This window comes from Sebastes fasciatus, chromosome 20 (assembly GCF_043250625.1).
Source record: "Sebastes fasciatus isolate fSebFas1 chromosome 20, fSebFas1.pri, whole genome shotgun sequence".
NCBI lineage: Eukaryota > Metazoa > Chordata > Actinopteri > Perciformes > Sebastidae > Sebastes > Sebastes fasciatus.
In genome coordinates this window covers 10930734-10957963 of record NC_133814.1, presented here as the reverse complement: position 1 = coordinate 10957963, position 27230 = coordinate 10930734, and the positions used below count along the sequence as shown (strand labels likewise).

General features: G+C 40.8%; 1 protein-coding gene across 2 annotated transcripts; it reads left to right on the top strand.

The window, feature by feature from the left end:
* Window positions 1-4487: 4487 nt before the first annotated feature.
* On the top strand, window positions 4488-25389 carry ace (angiotensin I converting enzyme (peptidyl-dipeptidase A) 1). Of its 2 annotated transcripts, XM_074618980.1 has the most exons (25): window positions 4488-5181; window positions 9686-9853; window positions 9972-10059; window positions 10929-11072; window positions 11248-11439; window positions 11716-11813; window positions 12007-12176; window positions 12289-12512; window positions 12677-12821; window positions 13519-13617; window positions 14856-14978; window positions 15094-15299; window positions 15602-15738; window positions 16096-16254; window positions 17721-17808; window positions 18125-18268; window positions 19477-19668; window positions 20110-20207; window positions 20684-20856; window positions 21095-21318; window positions 21410-21554; window positions 22269-22367; window positions 22620-22742; window positions 23129-23313; window positions 24842-25389. In XM_074618980.1, exons 1-25 carry the CDS (start codon window positions 4948-4950, stop codon window positions 25042-25044), a joined length of 3861 nt encoding a protein of 1286 aa, XP_074475081.1. In that variant the 5' UTR covers window positions 4488-4947; the 3' UTR covers window positions 25045-25389. The 2 variants fall into 2 exon arrangements, with proteins under 2 accessions (XP_074475081.1, XP_074475082.1); XM_074618981.1 differs by lacking the exon at window positions 9686-9853 and having other exon boundaries at window positions 4780-5095; window positions 9989-10059.
* The last annotated feature ends 1841 nt before the right edge of the window (window positions 25390-27230 follow it).

Genomic DNA, 27230 nt, shown 5'->3' with positions numbered 1-27230 from the left:
TAAAGGAAAAGCCAAATTCAATTATTGTGCTGGAGACTGCAGGAAACCACATTGGCAGGTCACGCACGCACACACACACACACACACACACACAAAATAAGGCAGCAGTTAACACACTGAGCTCACTGTGAACACTGTGAACTCAATTCCAATTAGTCTCCAGGCACCTGCTGCCCTTTCCTCAAACTTTTATCAGTTTTTAAGCCACTGGCTTTGAAATACAGAATCAAAATCTTGTGATATATTTTTTTTCCCATCAAAGGCATGAAAGTATTTTTGGCATATGATATTTTTCTTAACGTAGATTGACATTTTCTGACTCGACACTATCATGACCAGGCGTCATCAGCCGCAAGCCACCACTTTACAAGCCCACCACTGGCCTTATCACTTCATCACAGTGGTCCATCCGTCCATATCAGCCCAGCTCGGATGTGCTCTGTCAATGAGTACCTGGCCCACTTCAGGTGGCTCACATGTTGGACTCACGTTTGCAAAGATATCATCATGTCTGTGACCTGGAACATTGGAGATATTTTTGAGATATGTGTTATCTATTTTAAGATATCCGCTACGTGACTCGACGGATATATAGGAAGCCTTCTCTCGAGGCAAATAGGGTCGTCAGTGTGGTGTGATTTTAATCCCGTGATCCGAAGCTAAACTACTTGTATAATAGCTATCTCTGTCTTATTGTGAGGTGACAATGCCTTGACCTGACAAACAAGGGCTCAGCTTAAATTTTTTTTTTGCATTTCAGTGTTAATTCATTTCACAGGCTAAAGTTAACGTTAGCAATCAGTGTGTTGCAAGAAATCCTAATAGGCTCAACATTGTGTAAGTTCATTTACCTCAAAAGTAAGATGTCAACATCATTAAATTGACATCTTTATCTGTTCCAGAGGAAAACTTCTTATCAACACCTTTTATTCCACCATCAAAGACATTCTGCTTTGTACATTTAGAGACCTTTGTTGATAAGTTTTATATTATGATAAAGCCATAAGCATTAATTGCCTGTAGTCACGTCAATATCAAGGTTAATAGTTGTTTGCTTGACTCATGATGACTATCACCAATCACTATAAATCAACATGCCAGATACCTGCAGTTTTACATGAACCTGGGAAATAGGAGCTGCTACTATGAATTTATCTGTCAAACTGTCAAAAATTAGACACGTTGGAAAAAAGAAATCCGTCCACACTTCAAACCGAACTGAAAAAGTAAACCAAACTCTTAACAATGCTGTTTTTCAGCTATTTAAGTCATAAAGATTTATGATCCCATCTTAGCGCAATATTCTTTTGAACATTATCATGTTTTATGGCCTCATTCAGTCACCGCTTCACTCTGAAGGGCCTCATTGAGCAGCTTAAAGACACACTCCAGCTCGTTTTGTTACAAAACTCTTCAAATTTCCTCTCAGCTAACTGTCACTGTTTTCAATCTCAACACGCTTGAGGTTTGAATAGCAACAATGAGCTGGAAGGACATTTTGGGTGTGTTTTCGGCTGAAATCCTGAAGTAGGATGGTCTTCTAATATGAAATGTATTTTCATCTTCTGTCATAAAACCCAAATAGGCTGTGTAATAATGTCTAGAGTAACCATTAGAAGTTTTAATTTGGTATATTCTATTTAATTTATATATGGAAAAAAATTTAAGTAGAAATAGAAAATACGGTATTATTTGAGGAAAATGTTACTGAACATTACAAACAAGAAGAAATATACCAGGCACATATTTTTGGTGAACTCACAATGGTTTATTTTTAATTCTTGTTCAAAGTGTAACTAATTCAAGTAATCTGACCGAGCCCAGTCAGGGTCCAGGGTCAGGTGAATGATCAGCTGAACATGGTAGCTTAAAGCATAAAAGGGATTACAAGGTAAATGTGACAGGAAGCCTGTTAAGCTCTGAATGGATTTGTATCCTTTAAAATTAAGAGAGCCGTTTTGTAATTTAAATCTGTCGGCATTTTTACATGAACAATGGATGTGTGTAATGTGGAACAGGGTTTAAGTTAATGAAAAATAAAATACACAATTTACAAAATTAGCAATGAAGTTTTGGGCCCATAACAGAACTTACTGACCTACCGAAGACCAAATGTGACCTAAGAAACGGAACAAAAAGGGAACATATATAATGGCTGATCAAACCATTCTTGAAACAAGGGGGATAATATAAAAACAAACACCACCACCTTAACTATAAATATTAACGAAATAACAAGACAAACTGTGTCAATATAAATATTTCAGTAATCAACCACTACAAAAGCACCAACAAACTAACATACTCTAAAGAAATAAAATCTCTAAACTATAAATGCCAATCCCCCCCATGATGTGGCGGACTTGGTACATTCCAATTAGCCACTTCCTTTATATAAGGGCTCTGTTTTGAGGGGCTCATCTTTTGCACCATGCAGCCTGCCAAGATGTCTGCTAAGATGTCCCTCCAGTAGCAGCAACCAGCAATGGCACCCTCACCACTGGTAATTAAAAAAAAAATCAATTACAATGACTTAAGGCAAGCAAATGTTTAGTCAAACTATAATGTGACTGTACAGAAGCTAACCAAATGTGCGTGCTACCAATATAAACTAATGTAGCCTACTGTGTGTACACTGTTGAATTCAGCTCAATGTTTTGGGTTTGCAACACGGGAACTTTAATGTTTTGGTTCACTCTCACAGCTCTCATCAGCGTTGTTTCAGCGTTGACATAGTTTCCTCAGGAGATGGTGGAGGCCAAAACAGAACTAAAAGGAGATCCACTGACGACAAAAAAAAAAAGCAGAAAATGGCTGTTGATTTGTTTCGTAGACATATTTTTGTTAAACAATCGTGGTCAGTGCTAACCACAGTGACTATAAATTGTGTTTCCTGTGGCTGTTTCACAATAAAAGCCGACTTGTTTTACCAGTTGAATGCTGTTAATGTGAAGCAGCAGCAGTGGGAAATATTCCGTTTAGCATTAGCAGAGACTAAATACAGCTCCGACACCGTAAGCAGAGGCTGTAATCGATAAGGTAGAATTGCGCTTGATTACATGCATGCATTGTTTTCCTGTGAATCCCTCCACCAATCTGATTCCAGCATGGAAGTGGTGGACTGCGCCACTAAAAATAAAAAAAACACTATAGACCGTTTAAATGAAATTGCATTGCTCGGCAAGTGGTTGGGTCCATGTTTACTTCCTGTCAGCTTATGTCATAGAGTGCTACAGGAATGAGTCCTAAAACACGGAAATGAGATAGCATTTTAGCACTTCCGGTTCCCTTGTCTGGACGTTAATGGGTTTTTAGTTAGATGCCTGAAATAGGGTCTGTGGTTAACACAAGCTTAAGAGATTTTAAAGTTTTGTTTATACGACATAAAATACATTAACAAATACCGCACTCGTACATTTTTAAGCCGGCGGTTTAAAAAGGCGGTTGCCAACAAGTGGCTAAATGGGACTACTAAATGTCATCACGCCGACTCGTCCGCCTTTACAGCCTCGTTGTTTATACTCGTGTTCATGCAACCAGGGTGTAGTTTGTTTATAGTCTAACGTTAACTTTTTACTTCTAGCGATTGCATTTACACTTCAAAAATCATAAAAGTGGTGTTCATTCGTGAAGATTATCTTGCTGAACAAAACGTGCAAGTATCATAAACGTGTTTGCCACAGAGTTTATTGTTTGCAGTAATCTAAAACCCAATGCAAAAATTCCATTGGCCTTTTGTCGAGGTAACCAGGGTGATGCTAACTTCCTGGTTGGCCTTTAAAACTATGCCATCCCTGGAGCGCTCTACTCACTTACACTGAAACAGGAAATAAACTGGGACACATTTGGAATGTTTACGTTTACAACAGTGAACTGGTCTATAAAGGTCGCGGTAAATGGCTCTGTGGAATATGCTCTCCTTATTTTAATGAAAACTCTAGCGCTAATCTGAATGCATGAATGCAATACTCAGACAGTCAGACAGTGGCTTATTACATGCTACAGTATAGTGGGACTATAGATGCCACGAATGGAGACAGCTCGAACATCCCTCCGCTGTTTGACAGCTGTGAACCCCCTCGTTCTTAAAAAAGACCTGTCAACTGTCTCTGCTGTCTCTTTTCAGGGGTTATTGCAGGATTTTGATCACTAATAGGGTACTTTGTAAATTTAGCGTGGGAATCAGTACCACCACTTTACATTTTTAATAATTCAATATGTTTGCTTTCCTCTTATTAGGGAGGGAAAGCCGTGCTATATGTAAGACACAACTCACCATTTTGTGCCTCTATCTCACTTTTTCTGCTTATCTCTTACAGCCTTTACAATCCTGTCACCCCCCCCTCCCGTTTCAGTCCCCTATCCCCTCTCTCTTTCATTCCCCCTGTCTTTATAACCCCCTCCTCTGTTGTCACTGAGCTGAAGGAGGGAACAAAGTATGTGGAGTCCCTCCCAAACACTCCAGTGCTGGTTATTGAGGATCCGCCACTCTGCAGGCAGGCAGGCTGGCAGGCACACTGCACCGGTGTGTCATATCTTATCGCTCATCTCGTACAGTTATAGAAACTAGGATCTGATCAAAGATACTGCCATCCATCCGAATCCTGGGTGCTAAACAGAAAAAAAAAAGGGAGGGAGAAAAGATAGTGGCAAGGAAGGACAACTGGGGGGGAAATGTTTCCAGTGCTGTAAAGTGGTAAGAGGGAAGGCTGCAGAGAAGTGTGGGCTGGGTTAAACTGACACTTTAAAAAGAAGCTCACTTTGGCTTGTGTGCACTTCACCAGCAGCCAGGCTGGGATGCTAAGAAGGGAGAAGCAGTGAAGGAGTGGATGAGACAACAGCTCTGGGGGGAAGGTGTACTCTCACTTCATCGGTGTATTTTTAGCTCTTCCTTCCAACTCTTTCACTTTATTTTCTCCTCCACTCTCTCTTTGGTGGAGGATAGCCATGGGCGCTGGCGTGGACAGGTCTCTGTGGTCAGTGCTGCTGCTGCTGCCAGTCTTGGGACTCTCTGAGGCTCTGCCAGAAATCTGGAAGCCAGGGGTATATCAGAACACCACGGAAAGTGCACTGACGTTCCTCGACAACTACAACAGCACCGCTGAGGAGGTGTTATTCTTCAGCGTCTCCGCCAGCTGGAACTACAACACCAACATCACGGACCACAACTCCGAGCTTCAGGTAGGACAACTCCTGAAGTCTTTCTAGCTGAACCTTTCTCTCATGCTGGTATGATATTGGCCCCTTATAGATCACTTCTCGCCAGCACTGGCATCACCCTAAATGCCTGCATGGTCAAGGGTTTCTGTGGAGCTGAGCCCTGCTTGATTTGGAGATCACCCCCTATTCATCGCTCTCCAGAACAACATGCTCAGTTTCCTCCCAACGCAGCCAACTCAGCTTGTGTGTTACTGGAAACATAAAACAGATCTGAAGGCCTGCGGTGCGAACGTCTTCATGTTTTCAATACATTTTTAGGGGGTCTTGCATGATTTTATGTTGATTGTTCATTTGTTTAACTGTCTGTTTTATGATATTTTCTGCTCAATACACTTTCTCCAGATGGATGCACCCGCGACATGATGCAGTTTTACACACACTAATAGTCTTTATGGTGCAACGTGGTAATATTTGCTGGCAATAAAATGCCTCACCTTTGCAGAAATGGGGCATTTTAGAGACCGGCTACGAGACAGTACATTAACGGCAGATTGCAATGGTTATTACAGGCTCATCTTAACATATGCCTGCAAAACATTTGCATAAATGTTGTAGACTTGAGAGATGTGTATGAAAGAGTGTTTACTTGCCTCCAGGCACATACACCCATATTCATAGATACTGCGAACAATCCAAGCTTATTCTGTCATATACAAGCTCGAGGGCAAAGCCTCTGGCTTTTTTTCCCTGGTGTGTGCTTGGACAGCTGTCACAACAGGATTTCAGTACACTATCCAGGCTTTGGTCTCCTTACACATTGAACAGGTGTAGATGCGGCCCCCGCCCCGCCAGTGTCAACAGGGTCAGGCTGCAGAATGCGTTCTGCTCCCCAGAATGTGTCCGGGATTGTAAGGTTGAAAGATGAGCGGGATTGCAGTTGCAATGTATGAGCGTGGACAGTTCAAAGATGGGATCAAAGTGGATTAGAGTGCTGAGCTCCATCTGAACTGGCAGCCAGGGGAGAACACGGCGATTCAGCCTGACAGAGAAATGTTCTAATGTTGGCATTCCACTTATGAGGCTGCACTGTAAATCTATTACGTTACAGTGAAATGATTAGAATAAAGTAGCAGATTATATTACAACTAGCACACAAAGCAAACATGTGAATGCGCGCACACACACACACACTTCCTCCTCAGCTTCAGAGGTGAGGTTGATTCGGTCTCGGTGCAAATGAGGCTCACATTAGACGTGTGGAGGATCAAACAGAATGAAGATCAGTTCACAAGCTTCTAATCATGCTGAATAAAAACCGATGAGTGGATATCAATGGCTGATGTCCTTTGAACCCCAGAATGAAATACCAGCTGCCTTCAAGTGTCACAATCAGACCTGAGGCTCATTTCACTGCATACGGTCAGCTTTGTGAAGCTTGAGAACTACCTTCAAGTGAAGACTTTCATTTTGAAATATTATAAATCCATTTTTTTCCCTAAGAATTCAAATATTGCAGATGCATATTTCATCAAATAACTCTTTACAGCTAGTAATCAAAGTTATAGAAATAAACTCTTACACATGTGTTGCATTCAAGTCCAGTTATCCTTTGTACACACATTGTGTTCCAAGGGTAAATGAGTAAGAAGATTTGTCAGCAAAAAAAGAGGAATTTCAGCCTTACGGTATCTTTATTGTGTGTCGTTGGTAGAGAATGATTATCTGGGTGGGTGGAGGCATGCTGGAAAAAAACGATTGAGGGAAAGGACAGAGATTGAGAGGAAGAGCGCGAAGGTCAGAATTAATACTTCAACTCACTGTCACCAGTTTTTCCTCCTGCAGCCTGTTAGTTTAGTGAAGGCTGTGAGAACGAGACAGATAAGAAAGGCTTCAATGAAAACATTGCTGGGATGAAGCTACTATTAGGTCAGTTATATCAGGATGTGGTTACCTCAACATTAGTGTGTGTGCAGGTATTTCCTTTAGTGTGGCCAAGCTAGCTCAATTTACACTGTGATTTCTTAACTTTAACACGACACATCAGCGTCGTAACACAATAAGCACCATTTTTTCTTCTTGTAAACGAAACGTCAAAGGTTCAGCATGGGGCACATAGTGCTTTAACAATACAGTTCATCATTTTGAGTAGGCGCAAATCAATGTGACACACATATACTATCCAGCCCAGCACTGTAACTATATACATAGAACACCTATGACCGTCCAGAGTGCCATAAAGCAAAGCTCCTGAGATTCAGTGAGGCCATATACGAGCATGTGTGCTCGAGCATTGACAAACTCATCTTTCAAAAAGTATTATCCTTGAGCTGGGGTTGTTTTGCTCTTCTGTCCCTGCTCCCAATAGACCGACAGAGCACTTTATTGATCCCAGAGGGAAGATGTGTTGGTACAGCTGTCAAGGAACACATCAAGGCACAGATGAAGACGTGTTACAGCCGGTATAGGAGTTGGATAGCAAGAGTGTGCAGCCACAGTAGCGGCTATTGGTCGTTGTTAAGAAAAAATAGAAAATAACAGCGAGCACGTCTCCAAATCTTGAACAGTATTGGGTGCCAGGTAGTGGTAAGAACAGAAGAAATAAATCAATGGCACTCACAGATAAAGAGTCTTTTTTGGTTTATTCTGGGCAATCAAACGTAAACGAACATGTTTCAGCTATGGCTGATGACGGCTTATAGCTGAAACGTGTTCGTTTACGTTTGATTGCCCAGAATAAACCAAAAAAGACTCTTTATCTGTGAGTGCTGGTGATTTGTTTCTTTCATTGTTAAGAAAACCTATAAAAACTATTAGATAGGTAAACCAAAGTATTGGACCAATTGGAATCTTGACCTGATGATGGCGTGAGATTAAAAGTCAGGGGATCACCAAAGTTCACAAAGACCATGAATTCCTGCACCAGATTGCGTTGTAATCCATCCAGCAGCTGTAAAGATATTTCATGCTGGAGGAATAGTAAGGGGAACTCAGAAGTCAGTATCCGCTGAGCACCACAAATAGCATGACAATCCATCCAATAGTTTTCAAAAAGTCGGCATGTGTTCTGACAAACTGGATATTCCTCAAAGTAGAATCAATCAGTTTTGCTGTTCCCTGTCCTATAGGCCCGCAAACAGTGGTCAACCTCTGGGTCTAAAAAGTGAAGCCAATGCGGAAGTGCCTTATACTTGCATTCTTTCTAATAGCCAGCAGGGGGCGACTCCTCTGGTTGCAAAACAAAGTCTGATTGTATAGAAGTCTATGAGGAAATGAGCCTACTTCTCACTTGATTTATTACCTCAGTAAACATTGTAAACATGAGTTTATGGTCTCAATCACTAGTTTCAAGTCTTCTTCAATACAGCATGATGTTCATTTAGTAAATTATGGTCCCATTTAGAGTCAAATAGACCATAAAGCAGGGTATGCTTTAGGGCGTGGCTACCTTGTGATTGACAGGTCGCTACCACGGCGTTGTCTGGTCTGGGAGTTGTCCGCATTCTCGTCTTACAACTTTAACACTTTCACAGTGTGTTTCAGTTCATGAAAGTTAATTGTAACATTTTGGTCACCTAAAAATGTCTTATTCAACGTTCGGTTGAACTTAGCTCAACCTTCTCGTGTCACTTCTGGTTGCAAAAAAACAAGATGGTGACGGCCAAACTGCCGAACTCGAGGCTTCAACAAACCAATGGGTGACGTCGTGCTGACTATGTCCACTTCTTATAGCCAGCCTATGGTCATAAATAATCTAATCTCTATGAGTGTCTTGGCTCTCTTCAAGTCCTCCATCTTGGCCACACTGAGCTGCAGGTGGTTCCTCCCACACCACTAAACAAAGGTGTCCACTGTCCAAATGTACACTCATTGCTGCCCACTTTCTACTCTTGACACACATCAATATTACAAAAATAATAACTGACACTCATACACAGGAAAATAACGTTCTTCACTGTGGCCCTTGCTTGGTCATAAAAACAGACTTTGAAGAGGACCTATTATGCTTTTGTGCTTTTTCACTTTCCTTTAGTGTGTTACGTAGTTTTTTTGTACATGTAAAAGGTCTGCAAAGTTACAAAGCCCAAAGTCCACGCCAAATGGAGTTACTCTCCCCCACAGAAACACTGCTCCGGAACTGCCTGAAACGCCTTTCTTGAAGTCCCGCCTTTTCTTCCGTAACGTGGTGATGTCACCAAGTAACACATTTGCTTAATACCTGCCTAGCGACTAGTTTGGCAAGCCCTGAAACAAAGCTAGTTAGAGCGGAGCTGAGGGGCTGCAGTACAGCCAGTATGAGAAAAATAAAGTTTTTTTTGAACATTGAAGCATGTCAACATGTTCTTGTGGAAACCTCAAATACAAGTATGCGCCTGAAAATGAGCATATAGGTCCTCTTTAAGACAAGAAGAAGCTAAATCACTGATGCCACATATTTAGCCCTTATTGGCAGGCCTTTTAAATTTTAAGATTGTTGTTTTTCTGAGTAATCAATATATCGTTCTCTCTCACTTCCTCTTGTCTTTAGGTAGCTGCATCCCTTGAAGAGCAGGCCTTCTCCTCAGCATGGGGGTTAGTGGCCAAGCAGGTCTTCTCTGCTGAGATCCTCAACGCTCTTGACCCTTCACAAAAGAAACTGATGGAGAAGATCAAGATGCTGGGAGTTGCCAACCTGCCCCAGAAAGAAAGAGAGGAGGTTAGTTTCACATATTCTTATGGGACATCTGTCCTTGTAAATATGTTTTTACCACTGTTTTAGTGCTGAACTCTTGAGCATCAAAAACTGACTTCAAATCTCTTTTCCTTGTCTCCAGTATAACACAATTCTCAGCACCATGGACAACATTTATTCAACGGCCAAGGTGCATCCAGAGCCGAATGTAAGCTGGAGCCTGGAACCTCGTGAGTAAATATAAAATAATGGCTCAGTTTGTGGCTCAAAATGCATTAATTATAAGATACAGATGCTTTGGAGTAATTTGAAAGAAACTGGAATGCGGATTATGAAACAACAATGAGGAGGGGAAGTCTAGAAAGAAAAACATTTGTAAGTGGTTAAGATCTTATCTGCTCTTGGAAAAGTAACAGGATGGGCAAAATTACTTCAGAGAGGTCTCCAAAGGAAGTGTTATGGATGTCCCCATGAGAGCGGAGTAAAAAGCTATAGAAACATCAATAGCTTTTAGCGCTGCCGCCACGTATCGTGAACAATGGCTCTGTGTTTTGTCAGCAACAACTACCAAAAGTAATTGTGAGAAATGCTTGCCAACACATACAGTACAACAAAAACAATTATTTAAAATTGTTATTCATAAACATAAATACTCTAATTTACTGTTTAGCTATGACTGTTTTTTCCAATCTAAGGTGGAACAGGGTTATTCAAAGGATGTGGTACATCCCTTCACAAAATCATTATAATAACAAACAGACTGTCAACGATCACCTTTTCCAGCATTCCAACCGTCTTCTGTGGTCTTCATCTTTCTCCTTCTCTTCACCTTCATTTCCTATTTCTGGCGTTTTGAAGATAAATGTTGTTTTGAATGACGCTCAGAATATCATGGAGTCGTCATAACTCAAAGCTAATCTCTCGGGTAATGCGTCTGTTCTGGCCTTTTCCTGCTGAGAGAGCGTGAAGTCATCTCAACACCAATACATCTTCATTGTTTTAGGAAAAACTTAAAGCTTTTGAGTTTTATTTATATTCCATCCTTTTCTTTATGACTGAAAGTGTGATTTTTTTAAAAAACATTTTTTTTTTTTTTCAGATCTCACAGATATCATGGCCAACTCCAGGAGCTACAAGAGGCTGCTGTACGCATGGGAGGGCTGGCACAATGCATCGGGTGTACCTCTCAGGCAGTACTACCCCAAGTTTGTGGAGCTCAGCAACAAGGCCTCTAAAGCTGATGGTAAGAACTTCACCTTTGACATTGAGACCACAAGGTCTGTAATGCTACAAATAAATAAGTAATTAATTTAATGTGAATGACGTGATAATAGAGCAAGGAGAGTAAAGGAGTAGAAATGACGGATGGAGAAAGGGAAAGAGCAAGAAAGTGTACATTAACGTTTTGTTCTGTTTAGGGTTTGCGGACACTGGAGCGGACTGGCGCTCTTGGTATGAGTCTAAGAACTTTGAGCAGGATATCGAGAATCTCTATAGGACCATTGAACCCCTCTACAAGAACCTGCATGCCTTCGTGCGCCGCCAGCTCTACAACCAGTATGGTCCCAAGTACATCAACCTGAAAGGACCCATCCCTGCCCACCTGCTAGGTACAGCTGAACATTGTTTATGTTGCTATCATACACTGAATGCAAACTTTCCATGATATGTGCTGCATGACATAAGGGACTGTGTGAAAATTGCCATGTTGAGGAAGTACCAAGCACCGCCCACCAGCCGGAGCAAACTTTCTAATTTTACAGCTAAACAGTACACTACGAGATGTTTCTGAAAACATTTTATGCAAGAAATAGGCGTTCCCCTGAGCGAGTATCCCATAACAAGTCATAATTGTTGCCTAAGTGTGTTTTCTTCCTCACTCTCAGGAAATATGTGGGCCCAGACCTGGAACAATATTTATGGTATGATGATCCCATTTCCTGACAAGCCCAACTTGGATGTGACTGATGAAATGGTCAAACAAGTAAGTAAGGGGCAAAGATTTTGTGCCACTTTTATGGATTGTAGTAAAAAAAATCATTCTGCTGGTCTTGCAGACGGTAACCTCAAATGAGAAATCTCATAAATCCAACTCCCTTCTCTGCTTTTAGGTGATTAGTTTTGTCCTATACTGTAGCTTTGAGCTGAATTGTGACTTGATTGATTTCTCTCCGCAGGGCTATAATGCCACAGTCATGTTTCGTGTGGCCGAGGAGTTCTTCACGTCTCTGAATTTAGAGAAGATGCCTGATGAGTTCTGGGAGGGATCAATGCTGGTGAAGCCTGATGGTCGCGAGGTAGTGTGCCATGCGTCTGCATGGGACTTTTACAACCGCAAAGACTTCAGGTAAAATTAATTAATGTAGAAGTGGGTTATAGTTACACTTAATTCATTGCCAACTTCATTGCTCATCTTGTTGCTAAAACTAGATAATACAAAGTGATTTCATCCTCTTTAGGATCAAGCAGTGCACCACAGTAACGATGGAGCAGCTCTTTACTGTACACCATGAGATGGGGCACGTCCAATATTACCTGCAGTACAAGGACCTGCCGGTGGGCTACCGTCGTGGAGCCAACCCCGGTTTTCACGAGGCAATTGGCGATGTTTTGTCTCTCTCTGTTTCCACACCAAAACATCTGCAAAAAATTAAGCTACTGGAAACTGTGACCTCTGACAATGGTAAAGAGACTAAAGACAGAAATAAATAAAATCCAAGCCACTGAAATACCCTCCCATGACAGACGTGGATGAATTGCCAACATTTAAATAGATTGATTCTTAAATATCTTATTCATTGTCAAATGTTTAAAAAAAAATGGTGTTTCTGCATTGTGTTTCTCCAGAAACTGATACCAACTACCTGTTAAAGATGGCACTGGAGAAGATAGCGTTTCTTCCCTTTGGCTACCTCATCGACCAGTGGAGATGGGGGGTATTCAATGGAAATACACCTCCAGAGAGGTACAACGCTGACTGGTGGCACCTCAGGTAGGCTTTCATGCACTTAATATACTTACAAGATATTTCACGTTAAAAGAATAGTTTGATTTTTGGGAAAGTGTGATCATTCACTTTCCTGCTGAGAGTCAGATGAGAAGATTGATACCACGCTCAAGCCTCTCCCGTGTGCCAAGCGTGAAGGAGAGCTACGGTGGCCGACACAAAATACGTAAATGGCCCTATCTAGATTCAGTTGTTGTAAGAGTAGCGTAGATCAATTGCATCAGAGGTGGGAAGTGAGTGGTGAAGCAAGAGAGAGCAGCGGCGACGGCAGCGAGTAACGTTATTGACTCCGGCCCAAGTAGGAAAAATAAGTGTTTAGTCCGTTCTGGACTACTGTAGAAACATGCCGGTGCAAAATAGCGGACTCTGTGGAAGGGAACAAACAATGAGCTGACATTTGCTTCAAAGCTCTGTAAAGTTGAGGAAGCTGCAGATTCAGATGTAAACCACTTTAAACCTGGTGAGACTGAGCAAATCCCGGCTGCAACAGATTAAGTCAAACTGCTCCGTAGTAACAGTAGAAGACTGTGGTTGTACTGGCTGGCATTCACACTGTGTGTATGTGTGTGTGTGTGTGTGTGGGGAAAAAAAATCATTATAGGCTGAATAACTTTCCAGAACTCATGTCTTAGTTGTGCAACCCATGCCAGTCTGCTCTAAATCTATCTCTTTCATTTTAAAGGACAAAATATCAAGGCATCTGCCCACCCACCAGGCGTACAGAGGAGCACTTTGATGCTGGTGCAAAATACCACATCCCTGGAAACACGCCATACATCAGGTAGGTTCCAGCCACACCACTATGTAACAGTTTACACACAGAAGTCATAAACACAGCTTGGGCTGTTGATATTTTCATATGTATTTAGTATTATCCTAGTTATCTAACATTAGCTTCAGACTTTAAATTCAATACAATGGGCCTTTTTAGTGCACAACCATGATGTGTGCGTGTATGTTTGTGTACGTGCCTGCACACACAATATGAGGGCACCAGGGAAATATGTGATTGAACATGCAAGAATGGCTGGTGATCTGGGAATTAAGGTATTGTGTGCTGTAATCTGGACTCAATTTACTGGCATTTGAGTGTGGTTTTAAACGATACAATAACCCTACAATAGCAGGAAGCTTCTAAAAGAAATGCCTCTGACCCTGGCTGGTTTCTTTAACAATGTGGGGACTGACAGGTTGTCAAACACACACTTAAAGCTGCAGTGGATAGAAATGGAGCAAATATGATTTTAAAAAAAGCGATTTTTTTATTAAAGGGTCACTTTATCCTCACAGTAGTGCATGAGACAGGTAATCTGTCATGTGCCATGCTCCTAATGGCATCTGCAAGATTTCACAGTTCGGAGGAAAACAGCCAATCGGAGCCGAGCTGGAGTCTGCCGTCCAGGAGTCAGCTGTCAATCACTCGTGAACTCCGATAAAACGGTCAAACTAGGCAGCGCTGATCAAATATGAATCAATATTCTGTTACTGTATTGCCTATTTCTCCTCTCAAATGTTTTCAGAAACATCTTGTAGTGTACTGTTTAGCTGTAAAATGAGAAAGTTTGTGACCCTGCAGCCATGTTGAGATCAGTTGTGAAAAGCACCAAGCACCGCCCACCAGCCGGAGCACAGCCAATAGGAACGCTCTCTCTGAAATGACCTGTGATTGGCCAAAGTCTCGCGTCACGGGCTAGATTTTTTTAAAGCCTGAAAACAGAGCCATGAGGAGGTGCAGAAGTCTAGTTTTCTCTCAGAACACTTGAATTACAATATGCTGAAAGGTTATTATTGAATTTATGCCCAATGATGCTAAAAATATACTGCCTACTGCAGGTTTAAGCCATACTTATCATCTAAACCTCTAGGGGTCATTTTTATTCTAGTCAGTGTATTGAAGTATGAGAGATTTTTAATAGTCTATACCAAAGAGTAGGGGATATCATGTTTTGAACATTTTGAAAAGCTGTAGTGCAAATATAATGCACTGAAGAGATGACCGAGCAATTCTTTCCCCTGCAGGTATTTCGTCAGCTTCATCCTGCAGTTCCAGCTTCACGAAAAACTCTGCAAAGCAGCCAACCACACGGGTGACTTGCACACATGTGACATCTACGAATCCGCAGAGGCCGGAGCAATTTTAAAGTATGTGGTCTGATTGGGTCTCCATTGTTTATTACACGGAGCATCAATAATGGGTTTAAGGGAAGCAGTGAAGGTGTAAATACAATTTATTCATTATTCATTCTACCCCCTCCAGGAAAATTCTCATGGCTGGCTCTTCCAAACCTTGGCCTGAAATACTCCAGGATGCTATAGGGACGGACAAGTTGGATGCCACCTCACTGATGAAATACTTTGACCCCATTATTAAGTGGCTGGAAAAGCAAAATGTAAATGAGACACTGGGATGGCCTGACTTTAACTGGGTCCCACCCATCCCCGAGGGCTACCCTGAGGATATTGGTAAGAGAGAGAATTTTAAAGAGATTTTAAATGAATCAGCATGTAAGAAAGTGAAGAAATCATATTTTTTTTTTTCTCTAAAATGTAACCAAGACTTGTTGTCTGTTCTCTGTATGCATGCACACAAACCAAAAAGGACAGTTTTCTCATCTGTTGGAAGCAAACGCCTAGAAAAAATGAAACGCATCATAATCATAATTCACACATTGTAATTTAGCTAAAATGTGATAGTATTTTTCAGACTTGATTACATGGATCTTTACAGTATTTCAGCTGACTTGTCCCTCTGCGTGTTTACCCAGACAAGAACACGGATGAGCTTGACGCAAAGAAATTTCTGGACGAGTACAACAGCACAGCTGAGGGGGTGTGGAACAACTACACCGAGGCCTCCTGGAAGTACAACACCGACATCAACGAAGCCAATAAGCAGGCGATGGTGAGACCCTCTGACAGACCGAAGCCACTGAGATCACCTTAACATTGTTCAAGCGTCATCTATGATCAATAAAATTGCATCTTATGTTGATTTTGTGCATTAATTTGGGGAATCAACAAAATGATTGCTTAATAAAAAATGTGTCACGGAATCAATAATTGATTTTGAGTCAATGAGTTACTAATCAACCCATGTATGCATGTATCAATCTATCTACCTAATTATGTACCCATCTGTGCATTTTAAACCTATCCATCCATCCATCCATCCATCCATTCATTCACTCATTCACCCTGCTTCCACTGACACATAATGTAAAAATAGAAAAATTAAAGAGTATTCATTATTCCTCTCTAGCTTAAGACGAACCTGGAGATGGCAGCCCACACCCTGAAGTATGGACAGAAGGCCCGTCAGTACGACACCACTGACTTCCAGGACGGCTCGGTCAAACGCATCATCAAAAAACTCAGCGACATTGAGAGGGCCGCCCTGCCCAAGCCACAACTGGAAGAGGTGTGGAGGAAGTGGTTTCAGTTTTACCAATATGTATCCAAGACAGAACTTATTCGGAGGCAGAAATGGTTTTATTGGTTGAGTTGAATGGGGACCTGACAGAAAACCGGGATGCATTTCCCATAACAAACAATCGTCAATGTGCATGCAAAGGGGATGCAGAAAACACACTACCACAATGAAAGCTTATGTATGAACGGTATAGAACAACCACTCACTGTAAACCAGAGAAGTTGCTTTATTAGGGGCAAATACATTTGTGGCACTTGCTCAGACTTTAGCTATCTAACATTATGTACCTAAGGAGAGACTAGGCAGTTCCTATCAGTAATGACGTTAACCCAGAATACACAAAGTTAGATCTTACCGGTAGTGAAAAATGAACTGAGTGTGTCCCAGACTATTATCGCTCAGCACGGGTTAAGAGCATTAAGCTTCCCTCACACTAGTAATGTCAGCATGCATGAATTCCTGCAGTTTGCATCAAAATATAACAGACATTGGGCATACAGTATATGGTGGCCCTGAGAGATTCATGCAAATTAAGAGAACACATGCAAATAGACAAAACATGAGCACATTAAGAAAACACAAATTCGCCAATTTGACGCAGCATTTAGAAAAGACGCTGCAGAAAGAGCACAACCAAATTCCAATCCAGTAGTAAAATGAAATCACTTAAGTAAATCACTTTACTTAATTTGTTTAACAGTTAACAATTAGTGTTGCTATACCCATTCTTTCATTACAGAAAGGGTCGGTATACATTTTTAAATATTACTCATGCTGTCAAGCTGCAACTTATTTTAAACTTACTTTGACTTATTTTAAACCATTAATCAAACAATTTGCAATTTATTGTCATCATTGAATGTAACTTGGTGACAATTCTGAAAGTAACTATAGTCAGCTAACATAACGTTAGCCTGTTTCACGATTAATAGTGTGTATTTCGTCAGATTATTTGAATTGGCGGGCTATTAATAAGCAAAAGGGTAATGCTATATAAACATCAGATATCTTTATTAATAACTGAAAAATCTGATCACAATGTTAAAATCTAAGCTCTTCATCAACTGAAAGCACACTAGTCTGACTCACTGAATGTAGCCTGCCATTGGCCGAGTATTTCACACGGCATTTTCCTTCCCTTCCGCTATGTCCACTATCTATTTTGCAAAGGCACCATCCCTGCATCCTGGGTTTAGCGCTGCCCTAGACAATTTTGATTGGTTTAAAAAGATACAAATAAGCTAGACTGTTTTTTTCCGATACCAGAATGATAATGTGTGAAGCCAGACCATTATCATATTTGTCATTTGTTTCTCTTACATGCTCATATCCTCTTCCCTCCACCTGAGCACCTTTTAGAAAGCTGGCATATGTATTTACCAAATATCAAAACCATATAGTTGCTGATGGTTTCAGTGGGATCTAATGCTTGGTGGATGCCTTTGCCTTTCCAGTACAACACCCTCCTATCCAACATGGAGACCAAGTACAGTGTGGCACAGGTGTGCAGAGATAATGGGACGTGTCATCCACTGGATCCAGGTAAGACTCTGAAATATATGCCAATCCTAATATGAAGAGTTTGAAATATAAAATATAAATAAAAATGTATATAATATATAATAAATAATGAAGCAACCATGCAGTGATTGCTTAATACCTACCATATAGTCAATGGCAAATTCATTATTGGTAATTGATATGTGTCATTAAATTGAGCTACTCTGAAATAATGTAATAGGTGCAATAATTATCACCTTTTCCTTAGGTATTTCACAAGAAAAAATGTTTGAAAAGACATGAATACTCAGCTGCAGTAGGTAAAGTAGGTGTAATAAAAGAATGCACTGTGTTTCAGATCTCCAGAAGATCATGGCCGAGTCCAGGGACTATGACGAACTGTTATTTGCTTGGAAAGGATGGAGAGACTCTGCTGGCAAAGTGCTTCGCCAGGATTACAAGCGATATGTTGAATTGGCCAACACAGCTGCCAAACTCAATGGTATGACCTTAAAGAGTAATTTTACATCCACCTTGAGATTCTCCCAATCTCTCCTGCGTGAAAAAATACTAGAAGGTTGGCCCTGGAGAACAGGAGGGAGCAGTTCGAAAATGTCCTTTTTTCAGAGTGAGGGCCATTCAAACTCTGCCTACCAGCACGTCTAAAGCAAGTTATATCTTGTCTGTTAAATCAGTACAAAAACTGAAGTCTAAATACATTATTTCTTGGTCGGGACCAGCGCCTTCCTGGAGTCTCTGCTGTTGCTTGCAACATGGTCCCAGCCAAGAAAGTCTGGCACATAAATCCCTCGTGCTAGTAGGAACCCCCTCGTGCTGGTAGGAACCCCCTCATGCTGGTAGGAACCCCCTTGTGCTAGTAGGAACCCCCTCATGCTGGTAGTAACCCCCTTGTGCTGGTAGGAATCCCCTTGTTCTAGTAGGAACCCCCCTGTGCTGGTAGGAACCCCCTTGTGCTGTTAGGAACCCCTTTGTGCTAGTAGGAACTCCCTCGTGCTGGTAGGAACCCCCTCGTGCTAGTAGGAGCCCCTCGTGCTGGTAGGAACCCCCTTGCGCTAGTAGGAACCCCCTCGTTGTGGTAGGAACCCCCTCGTGCTAGTAGGAGCCCCCTCGTGGTGGTAGGAACCGCCTTGCACTAGTAGGAACCCCCTCGTTGTGGTAGGAACCCCCTCGTACTGATAGGAACCCCTTCCTGCTGGTAGGAACCCCCTCGTGCTAGTAGGAACCCCCTCGTGCTGGTAGGAACCCTCTCGTGCTAGTAGGAGCCCCCTCGTGCTAGTAGGAGCCCCCTCGTGCTGGTAGGAACTCCCTTGTGCTAGAAGGAAGATTTAGTTACCTTTGGATAGAGCAAGATTAGCTCTTTCCTTGTTTCCAGTCTTTGTGCTAAGCTAAGCTAACTGGCTGATTGTGGTGGCTTCATTTTGACCATACAGACATGAAAGTGGTATAATCTTCTCATCTACCTCCCTATATTCTTTTACGCAGCATTTGTTTTTGGTAATTAGTTTACCTGGTCATTGGCAAAACATGAATTTAATGTTAAATATGTTTTCTTCAGAAGCAGGTACAAAAGTTTGCATAGAAGTTAAAACTCAGCCTGCATTACAGACAATGCAGACTGAGTTACAAAGTCAGAAAATACACCTCACTGATGAATGTTTTTATCCCTGGTTACTTGGTTACTGTCTCTAGGTCACACTGACAATGGGGCTTTCTGGCGCTCGCTGTATGAAACCCCTACCTTTGAGGAAGACCTGGAGGCTCTGTGGAAGGAGCTGGAGCCGCTCTATCAGAATGTGCATGCCTATGTCCGCAGGGCGCTGTACAAAAAGTATGGCTCCAAGCACATCAACCTGAAGGGACCCATTCCTGCTCATTTGCTGGGTAAGTAGCAAGGAGGAAGTTTTAGGACAGATTTTCATAAAACTACACTGTGTGTAAGTACAATATGCAGGTCTACACTGCCTTCAGAAATCCTCTTTAGATTATACCAGGCTTTCAGGAGTTGAGAAAACCACACTTAAGTCAGTATCTCAGTTTGGAATTCAAAGGATTCGAACACTCTAGCCCAAACTCTCCTTTTGTGTGGAAGCATACCCCATTGATATTCTATCATTGGCTGTAGATGCATTTGGATTAAGGCAGGATTTAATTTGCTTTCAGAGGCGTCAAGCGTGAGATTGTGTGTGACAGTTCCACACGGTTGGCGATTGGACTGACTCACAGCCACAAATCCCACTTGGTTTAACACCAGCAGAGCAGAGAATGACTTGCCACATAACTTGGAAAAAAAAAATATTGGAATGCTGTCTTCTCTCCTTTCAGGCAACATGTGGGCACAGACGTGGTCTGGCATAATGGATTTGGCCATACCCTACCCGCATGCCACGCAGGTTGACGCCACTCCTGCTATGGTGTCACAGGTGAATGAACACATGAGCCAGCTGTTGCATAAGGATCACAGCTGGCCTGCACACATGAATACACAAGGACACACACAAAGAACGCATGCGCTTGTGCACTCTTCCACCACTTCAGAGGTCAAGGATCAGTTTGTTTCAGGGAAAATGAGACTCAGATGCGGTCCAAAGTGGAGGATCAAGCAGAATGAGGATAAATACAGACACTTTTAATTAAACTGAATAACAGCAGCGGACATCCATAACTGTCATGAAGTGTACATAATACATGAATATACTGTAAACATATTTTCAAGTGTATGTCTATCCTTTTAGAACCGTAATTTGTTTACACTTTGTGCAGTCATCTCTTTTCTAAGTGTAGCTGTTGCTTTTTCCAAATATTGAATATCTCATTGCCTGAAAAACTGTTTATATAAGTATATACATACTCACACTTACATCCACATCGTCACTGATACTCTTCTTTTCCTATTCAGGGCTGGAACGCCGTCAAAATGTTCCAGGAATCAGACAAGTTTTTCACCTCTCTCGGTCTGCTGCCCATGCCACAAGAGTTCTGGGACAAATCCATGCTGGAGAAGCCGTCTGATGGGCGCCAGGTGGTGTGCCACGCCTCAGCGTGGGACTTCTATAACCGAAAAGACTTCAGGTTCTTTTCTTTTTTTTTTCAGAACCTAACTGATGTTTCCTCTGTCCTCAAAAAAAGTTTGCTTTATTCTAGTTTCTGTGCCAGTTGTTCCACATAAGTTTTAAAACTGTAAATGTGTGTGTGTGTATATATATATATATATATATATATATATATATATATATATATGCATGGAAGCCAAGAAGATGTAATATCTATGGGTTCTTTGCTGTAATTATGGCCTCGTTTGTGTCTCCAGGATCAAGCAGTGCACTGTTGTGACTATGGATGACCTGATCACGGTGCACCATGAGATGGGCCATGTCCAGTACTTCCTGCAGTACAAAGACCAGCCTGTGTCCTTCCGCGACGGAGCCAACCCCGGCTTCCATGAGGCCATCGGCGATGTGCTTGCTCTCTCCGTGTCCACGCCCAAACACCTGGAGAGCATCGGCCTCCTGGACAAAGTTGAAAACAACTACGGTGAGTCACCATGATTATGGTATAGTTCTGTAAAAGCATGTGATGTTATAACAGAGCTGATGATTTTGGTGTTTTCTGTCCCCTCCTCTAGAGAGTGATATCAACTTCCTGATGAGCATGGCGCTCGACAAGATTGCTTTCCTGCCATTTGGCTACCTGATGGATCAGTGGAGATGGAAGGTATTTGACGAGCGCATCCCATCGTCTGAGTACAATAAAGAATGGTGGAACCTCAGGTAAACGTCACCAGCGTTTTTACAATTACAAAGTATTTACCATCTAGAAAAATTTGGTAACACTTCATTTTACAGGTCTGCAAATTTCATGGTAATTATATGATAATTAGCAAGTAACCTATTTGAAATTTTTTGGGAATTGCTCCCAAATTACCCCAATATTTACCTCAAAATGTATCGAGAATTACTTTATTGTAAACATTATTTAATAATTCTATGCTCTTCATCTGAGGTGGAAAACTAAAACTAATAGAAAAAACTTCTGATCACACACAAATGTAACCTGGTAGCTAGTGTCAGGGAGTTTTTTAAAGAAATTTCAAATAAGTTATTTGCTAATTATTATCTATTTATCAGCAGACATTGAAATAAAGCATATCAATTAACTTTGTATTCTTTTCCTGGAAATGTATTAAATAAATTACCAGCTATTGGCAAATAGCGGAATATAATTATTAAATCATGTTGATAATAAAGTCATTTTTGATAAATTTTGAGGTAAATATTGGGGCAATTTGGCGGTAATTCTAAAGAAATTTTGGTAGGTTAGTTAAGTAGTTAAAAGGTTACTTGCTAATTACCGTGAAATTTGCAGACCTGTAAAATGAAGTGTTACCAAAAATTCAAATTAATTTTAAATAATGAAAAGTTTATCAGTAAGTGGTAGATTGATTGTGTTGTAAATTAACTAGATTAAACTTTATTGCATTGCAGAATGAAGTACCAGGGACTGTGTCCCCCTGTAACCCGTACAGAGGATGACTTTGACCCAGGTGCAAAGTTCCACATCCCTGCTAACGTGCCATACGTGAGGTAAAGTTTCCTGAATCAGCAGAACAAACAGGGCATCTGATAATTGAGCACAATAGATTGATAACAGATTTGACACACTCCAATTGAACTATGGAAAGATAAGATAAACACAGCTACTCACATGGCTAAAAAGAAATCAATCACCATTATGCAGAGCTGTTGTGACAGTGCCAGTTTGTGTTGTTTTATTTTTGTTTCCTGCTGGCATTAAAGCAAAATCGTAACAGTGCATGTTTACCGATCTTCAATCAGGTACTTCGTTAGCTTCATCATCCAGTTTCAGTTCCACGAGGCTCTGTGTAAGGCTGCTAATCATGATGGGGATCTACATACCTGCGATATCTACAAGTCTGAAAAAGCTGGGAAGCTGATGGGGTTAGTACACACACCCACGCACACACAGGTGTACCCATAACCACCTTTGGCAGAGAATGCAACCACTTACAGTGTTTCCATAAAGAATATCCTTTATGTATCCAATGGTGCAATTGCCACATGAAAAAACTCCGTGATTAGAAGTTAAGTCAAATCTCAGCTCTCTTCACCATTAGAAAATGGACTTCATTTATATACGTATACATACCAGAAATGACTAAAAATGCATATTGTATTTATTCTGTTCCCTAGTGTATTTGTCAGTTCAGACAGCTGGTGAAAGCACGCTTTGCACCATATGTGTAATCATCTCTAGAACACACTCTGCTGCTGATCCCCGTCTCCTCTGACCTCCTCTCTGACCCTCTCTGTGTTGTCGTTTGCAGTGATGTGATGAAGCTGGGCTTCAGTAAGCCCTGGCCCGAGGCTATGACCATGATCACCGGCCAGCCCAAAATGAGTGCCCAGCCTCTCATGAAGTATTTCCAACCTCTCATTAAATGGCTGGAGGAAGAGAACAACAAGAACAAGGAAGTTCGCGGGTGGCCCGAGTACGACTGGAAACCTTCAAGTACGTCCAACACATTCACGCATCCAAACATGCTTTGATCCACAGAAACATGAATAAAAGCACATGCATGTAGGCAAGCATGTTCGCTTTTGTGTTCAATAACTTTTCCGATCTCCAAGCCAAATGTTTTTTGAACTCCTTCCCAGAAAAAAAGGCACAATGTCTTCACACTGAGGCATTCATTTAGTTTTTCTCCTCTGCTGCGGCTTACAGTGAAATCAATCTCCTGCTCCTCTTGTTATACTGATGAGATCCTGCTGAAAGGATGTGTACATATTAGATTGATGAGATTCTTAGCAACAGAGGGAAAGGAGAGGGCTTTGAAGAGATAGTGTGAAAGAGAGAACACAGCTGTTGTCACGCAGATCAAGAGAGAAATACAGAATTTAGATACGAAAATGAATAATGAATAAGTGTGGAAGGGACATAAAGGAAGTCAATTAAAGTGACTGTTTCCTCAGCTTGCACTGTTTCAATGGGAAGTGAGTTACCCTGCCTTTCACCTTTTTGATTATTATTATTATTATGTGGCATTAATACCAACACAGATATTTGGAGACAGATGTTTTGTGAAGGTTATTTGTAACAACAGAGTGTCAGCAACAACAGTGTCATTGATACAAAGCACCCGATAATCCTGAATATCCACAAGAAACATAGTAGCCGCAGCAGTTTACAGATTTAGGCATGCTGACGAGCGCCATCTAGAAAGAGTAATATCTTGTGTAATTTTTCTACTTTTGGCAGGCGGTATTACATTTCTTTTTTTCAGCTGTTTTTTTTTAAGGTTTTAGATTTTAAAGCTGCAAATGTAAGAGTTATTTTTTAATTTTTTATGGCACACTATATTATGACTTTTTTAGGAAATTTTTTTGTGATATACTATACTATGACTTTTTATATGACATTTCTTATGGAATACTGTGTGAGATGTTTTTACGACAAACTAAACTATAACTTTTTATATGACTTTTTATGGCATACTGTACTGTGACATTTTTTATGACATAATATGCTATGACTTTTTATGACATTTATTTGACATACGATACTATATACGATACTTTTACAACATATTTTTTTGACATACTGTATTATGACATTTTTTTCTATGACTTTTGTATGTCATACTATATTATGACGTTTTTATGATATTTTAAGGCATATGTCATTTTCTATGACATACTATATTATAAAAAACTTTTTATGACATTATACAATGACATTTTTCCTGGCATACTGCTATGATTCTTTTATTACATTTTTTGACATACTATACCATGACACTGGACACTTTAAATATAACTTAAGGATGTCTGCATGTACCCTGGAACAGCTCTTGCTCTTACTGCCCTTCCCTTGCTACCACAAGTAGGCGTGTGTAAAATTGGTCTGAAAATGACAGAGCAACACCCCCTAGTGGAGGACCGCAGCTTGCTAAACATGTAAAATGTGAATGAGTGGGTTTGTGCGTGAGTGAAAAACAGTCTGGCATAGTACTTACTTGTTATTTTATGTATGTGTCCAGCAGGTGAAGGTGAACCTAAAGCTAGTAAAGTGGACTTCCTGGGTATGAGTGTGGAAGGCGCAGCTGCCACAGCTGGCCAGTGGGTCCTGTTGGTCCTTGGTCTGGTGCTCTTGGTGGCCACCATCGCATTGGCCTATAAGTACAGGAAGTCAAAAAAGCCTGAAAAGTCTTTATCCACGATGGAGCTCAAGCAGAAAGACTAGTCATCAGTGATGGCTGACTGTCGCTAGCACCTATACCAACCTCAATGTGAACATCAGTGTTTTTGAGTTCTGTACAGTACATCTGATCAAATTTGCTTTTCCTTTTGATCTGCCTCCTCATCTAGTCTTGTATATTTGTTGTATACACTTGGAGTCAAATTATAATTTTTTGCCTATGCAAAAAGAACATTACAGTTTTGTAATTTATTTGCAATATTTGAATGTTTAGAGAGGAAATGTTTTAAATGAATGTTTGTAAAGTCATTGATTGCATTTTTGAATATTTGATTTGGTTTATTTTTTTTGTTGAATCTGCATTTCTACAATAAAGACATTAAATATTTATTCTGCCTATGTGTTCTAACATGATATTATGGAAAACACAAAATGATGATGGTAGCAATTGAACTGCAAAGGTTGTTAAACCTCCAGTAGACAGAAAGTTTTTGGCATCATTGGGCAAAAATTCCATAATAACCTTTCATCATATTGTAATTCAAGTGTTCTGAGAGAAAACTAGACTTCTGCACCTCCTTATGGCTCTGTTTTCAGGTTTTAAAAAATCTAGCCCTTGACAGAAGACTTTGGCCAATCACAGGTCATTTCAGAGAGAGAGCATTCCTATTGGCTGTGCTCCAGCTGGTGGGTGGTGCTTGGTACTTTTCTCAACTGATCTCAACATAGCTGCCGGGTCACAAATGTTCTCATTTTACAGCTAAACAGTACACTACAAAATGTTTCTGAAAACATTTGAGGAGAGAAATGGGCATTACAGTAACATAATATTGATTCATATTTGATCAGTGCTGCCTAGTTTGACAGTTTGATCGGAGTTCACGAGTGGTTGACAGCTGAGTGATTGACAGCTGACTCATAGACAGCAGCTTACAGACTCCAGCTCGGCTCTGATTGGTTGTTTTCCTCCGAACTGTGAAATCTAGCAGATGCCATTAGGAGCATGGCACATGACAGATTATCCGTCTCATGCACTACTGTGAGGATATAGTGACCCTTTTTATAAAAAATAACTTTTTCTACTTTTTTCCTACTGGTGTGGTGCACAGTCTCACTAGTAAGGCTTCTGTTGGAACTAGTTGGATAAAAGTGCCACTAGTTGCTGAAAAACAGTGACTATTAAGAGATTTTGTTCAACTAGTAAGACTAAAATGTCCAACTAGTGCTGACAAAGACCGAACTAGTGGAGGACACTGACGTCTGATATCAAGGATATGGAATAAATGCTCGAACTGCTTTCCATACAGGCCTTGACTACGACCAACCAGTGTTGTGTTTTGCTTCTTGTTCAGGCTCCGTGATTGGTCAGATTGTTTGAGTGGCAGTGCATTGAGCAAATGGCAGATTGTGAGCAGCCCCTCCTCTTTCAATCAGTGAACACCTGGTGTCTCTCAGCCCAGGCCTCGTGATATAGCTCATTGCCGAAAGCCTTGAATTTTACTTTTTAATAAATACTGTTTATTATCTACGTCATCACCTGTGCATTGAGGAACGGAGGCCTGAGGAGCACTGCTCAAACTCCACCATCATTCTCAACCAAGACCTACTCCTGTGCCAGTTTCTCCTCAACCAGTGCCAAGTATTAACACTTATGGTTATGTGGCTACCCATAACCAGCTGCAGGCCTACTGGTGAAAGACTATTTTCAACTGGCATCACATCAGACTGAACTCTGTGTCCCTGCTCTCCTTTGACAGAGACTCATTTCAGTGTTCAACACCAGCCCTGTCGTCTCCTGCTGTCATCATCAAAAGTAAGCTCATTTATTATTTATTTTTTATTTTTTTATTGAACAAATTCAAATTTACAAACAACCTGGGTCATAGATCATTGCATTAGAGTAAAAGGACAAGGTGCATACAGAACAAGAAAATATAAAATATGTAATATTATACATCAAAATAATAATAAATTAAATTAAGGGCTAGGGCTTTACCTGTAATTCTTCTATACTAAGGAGTTTCAATGCATTTTTTTCCCATGACTTTAAGGGCTTTTATGTAAGAAAGAAACTCAGAATGAACCACATTAAACCTAGGATTCACTTTCATATACTTGGATTTGTGAAAATAAGATTTTCCAAGAATGAGAATGTTATTCACCAGAAAGTCATCTTTGTTATTGTCCATGACAAGACCATAAACAATGTCCTTTTGAGAGAAGTTTCCCAG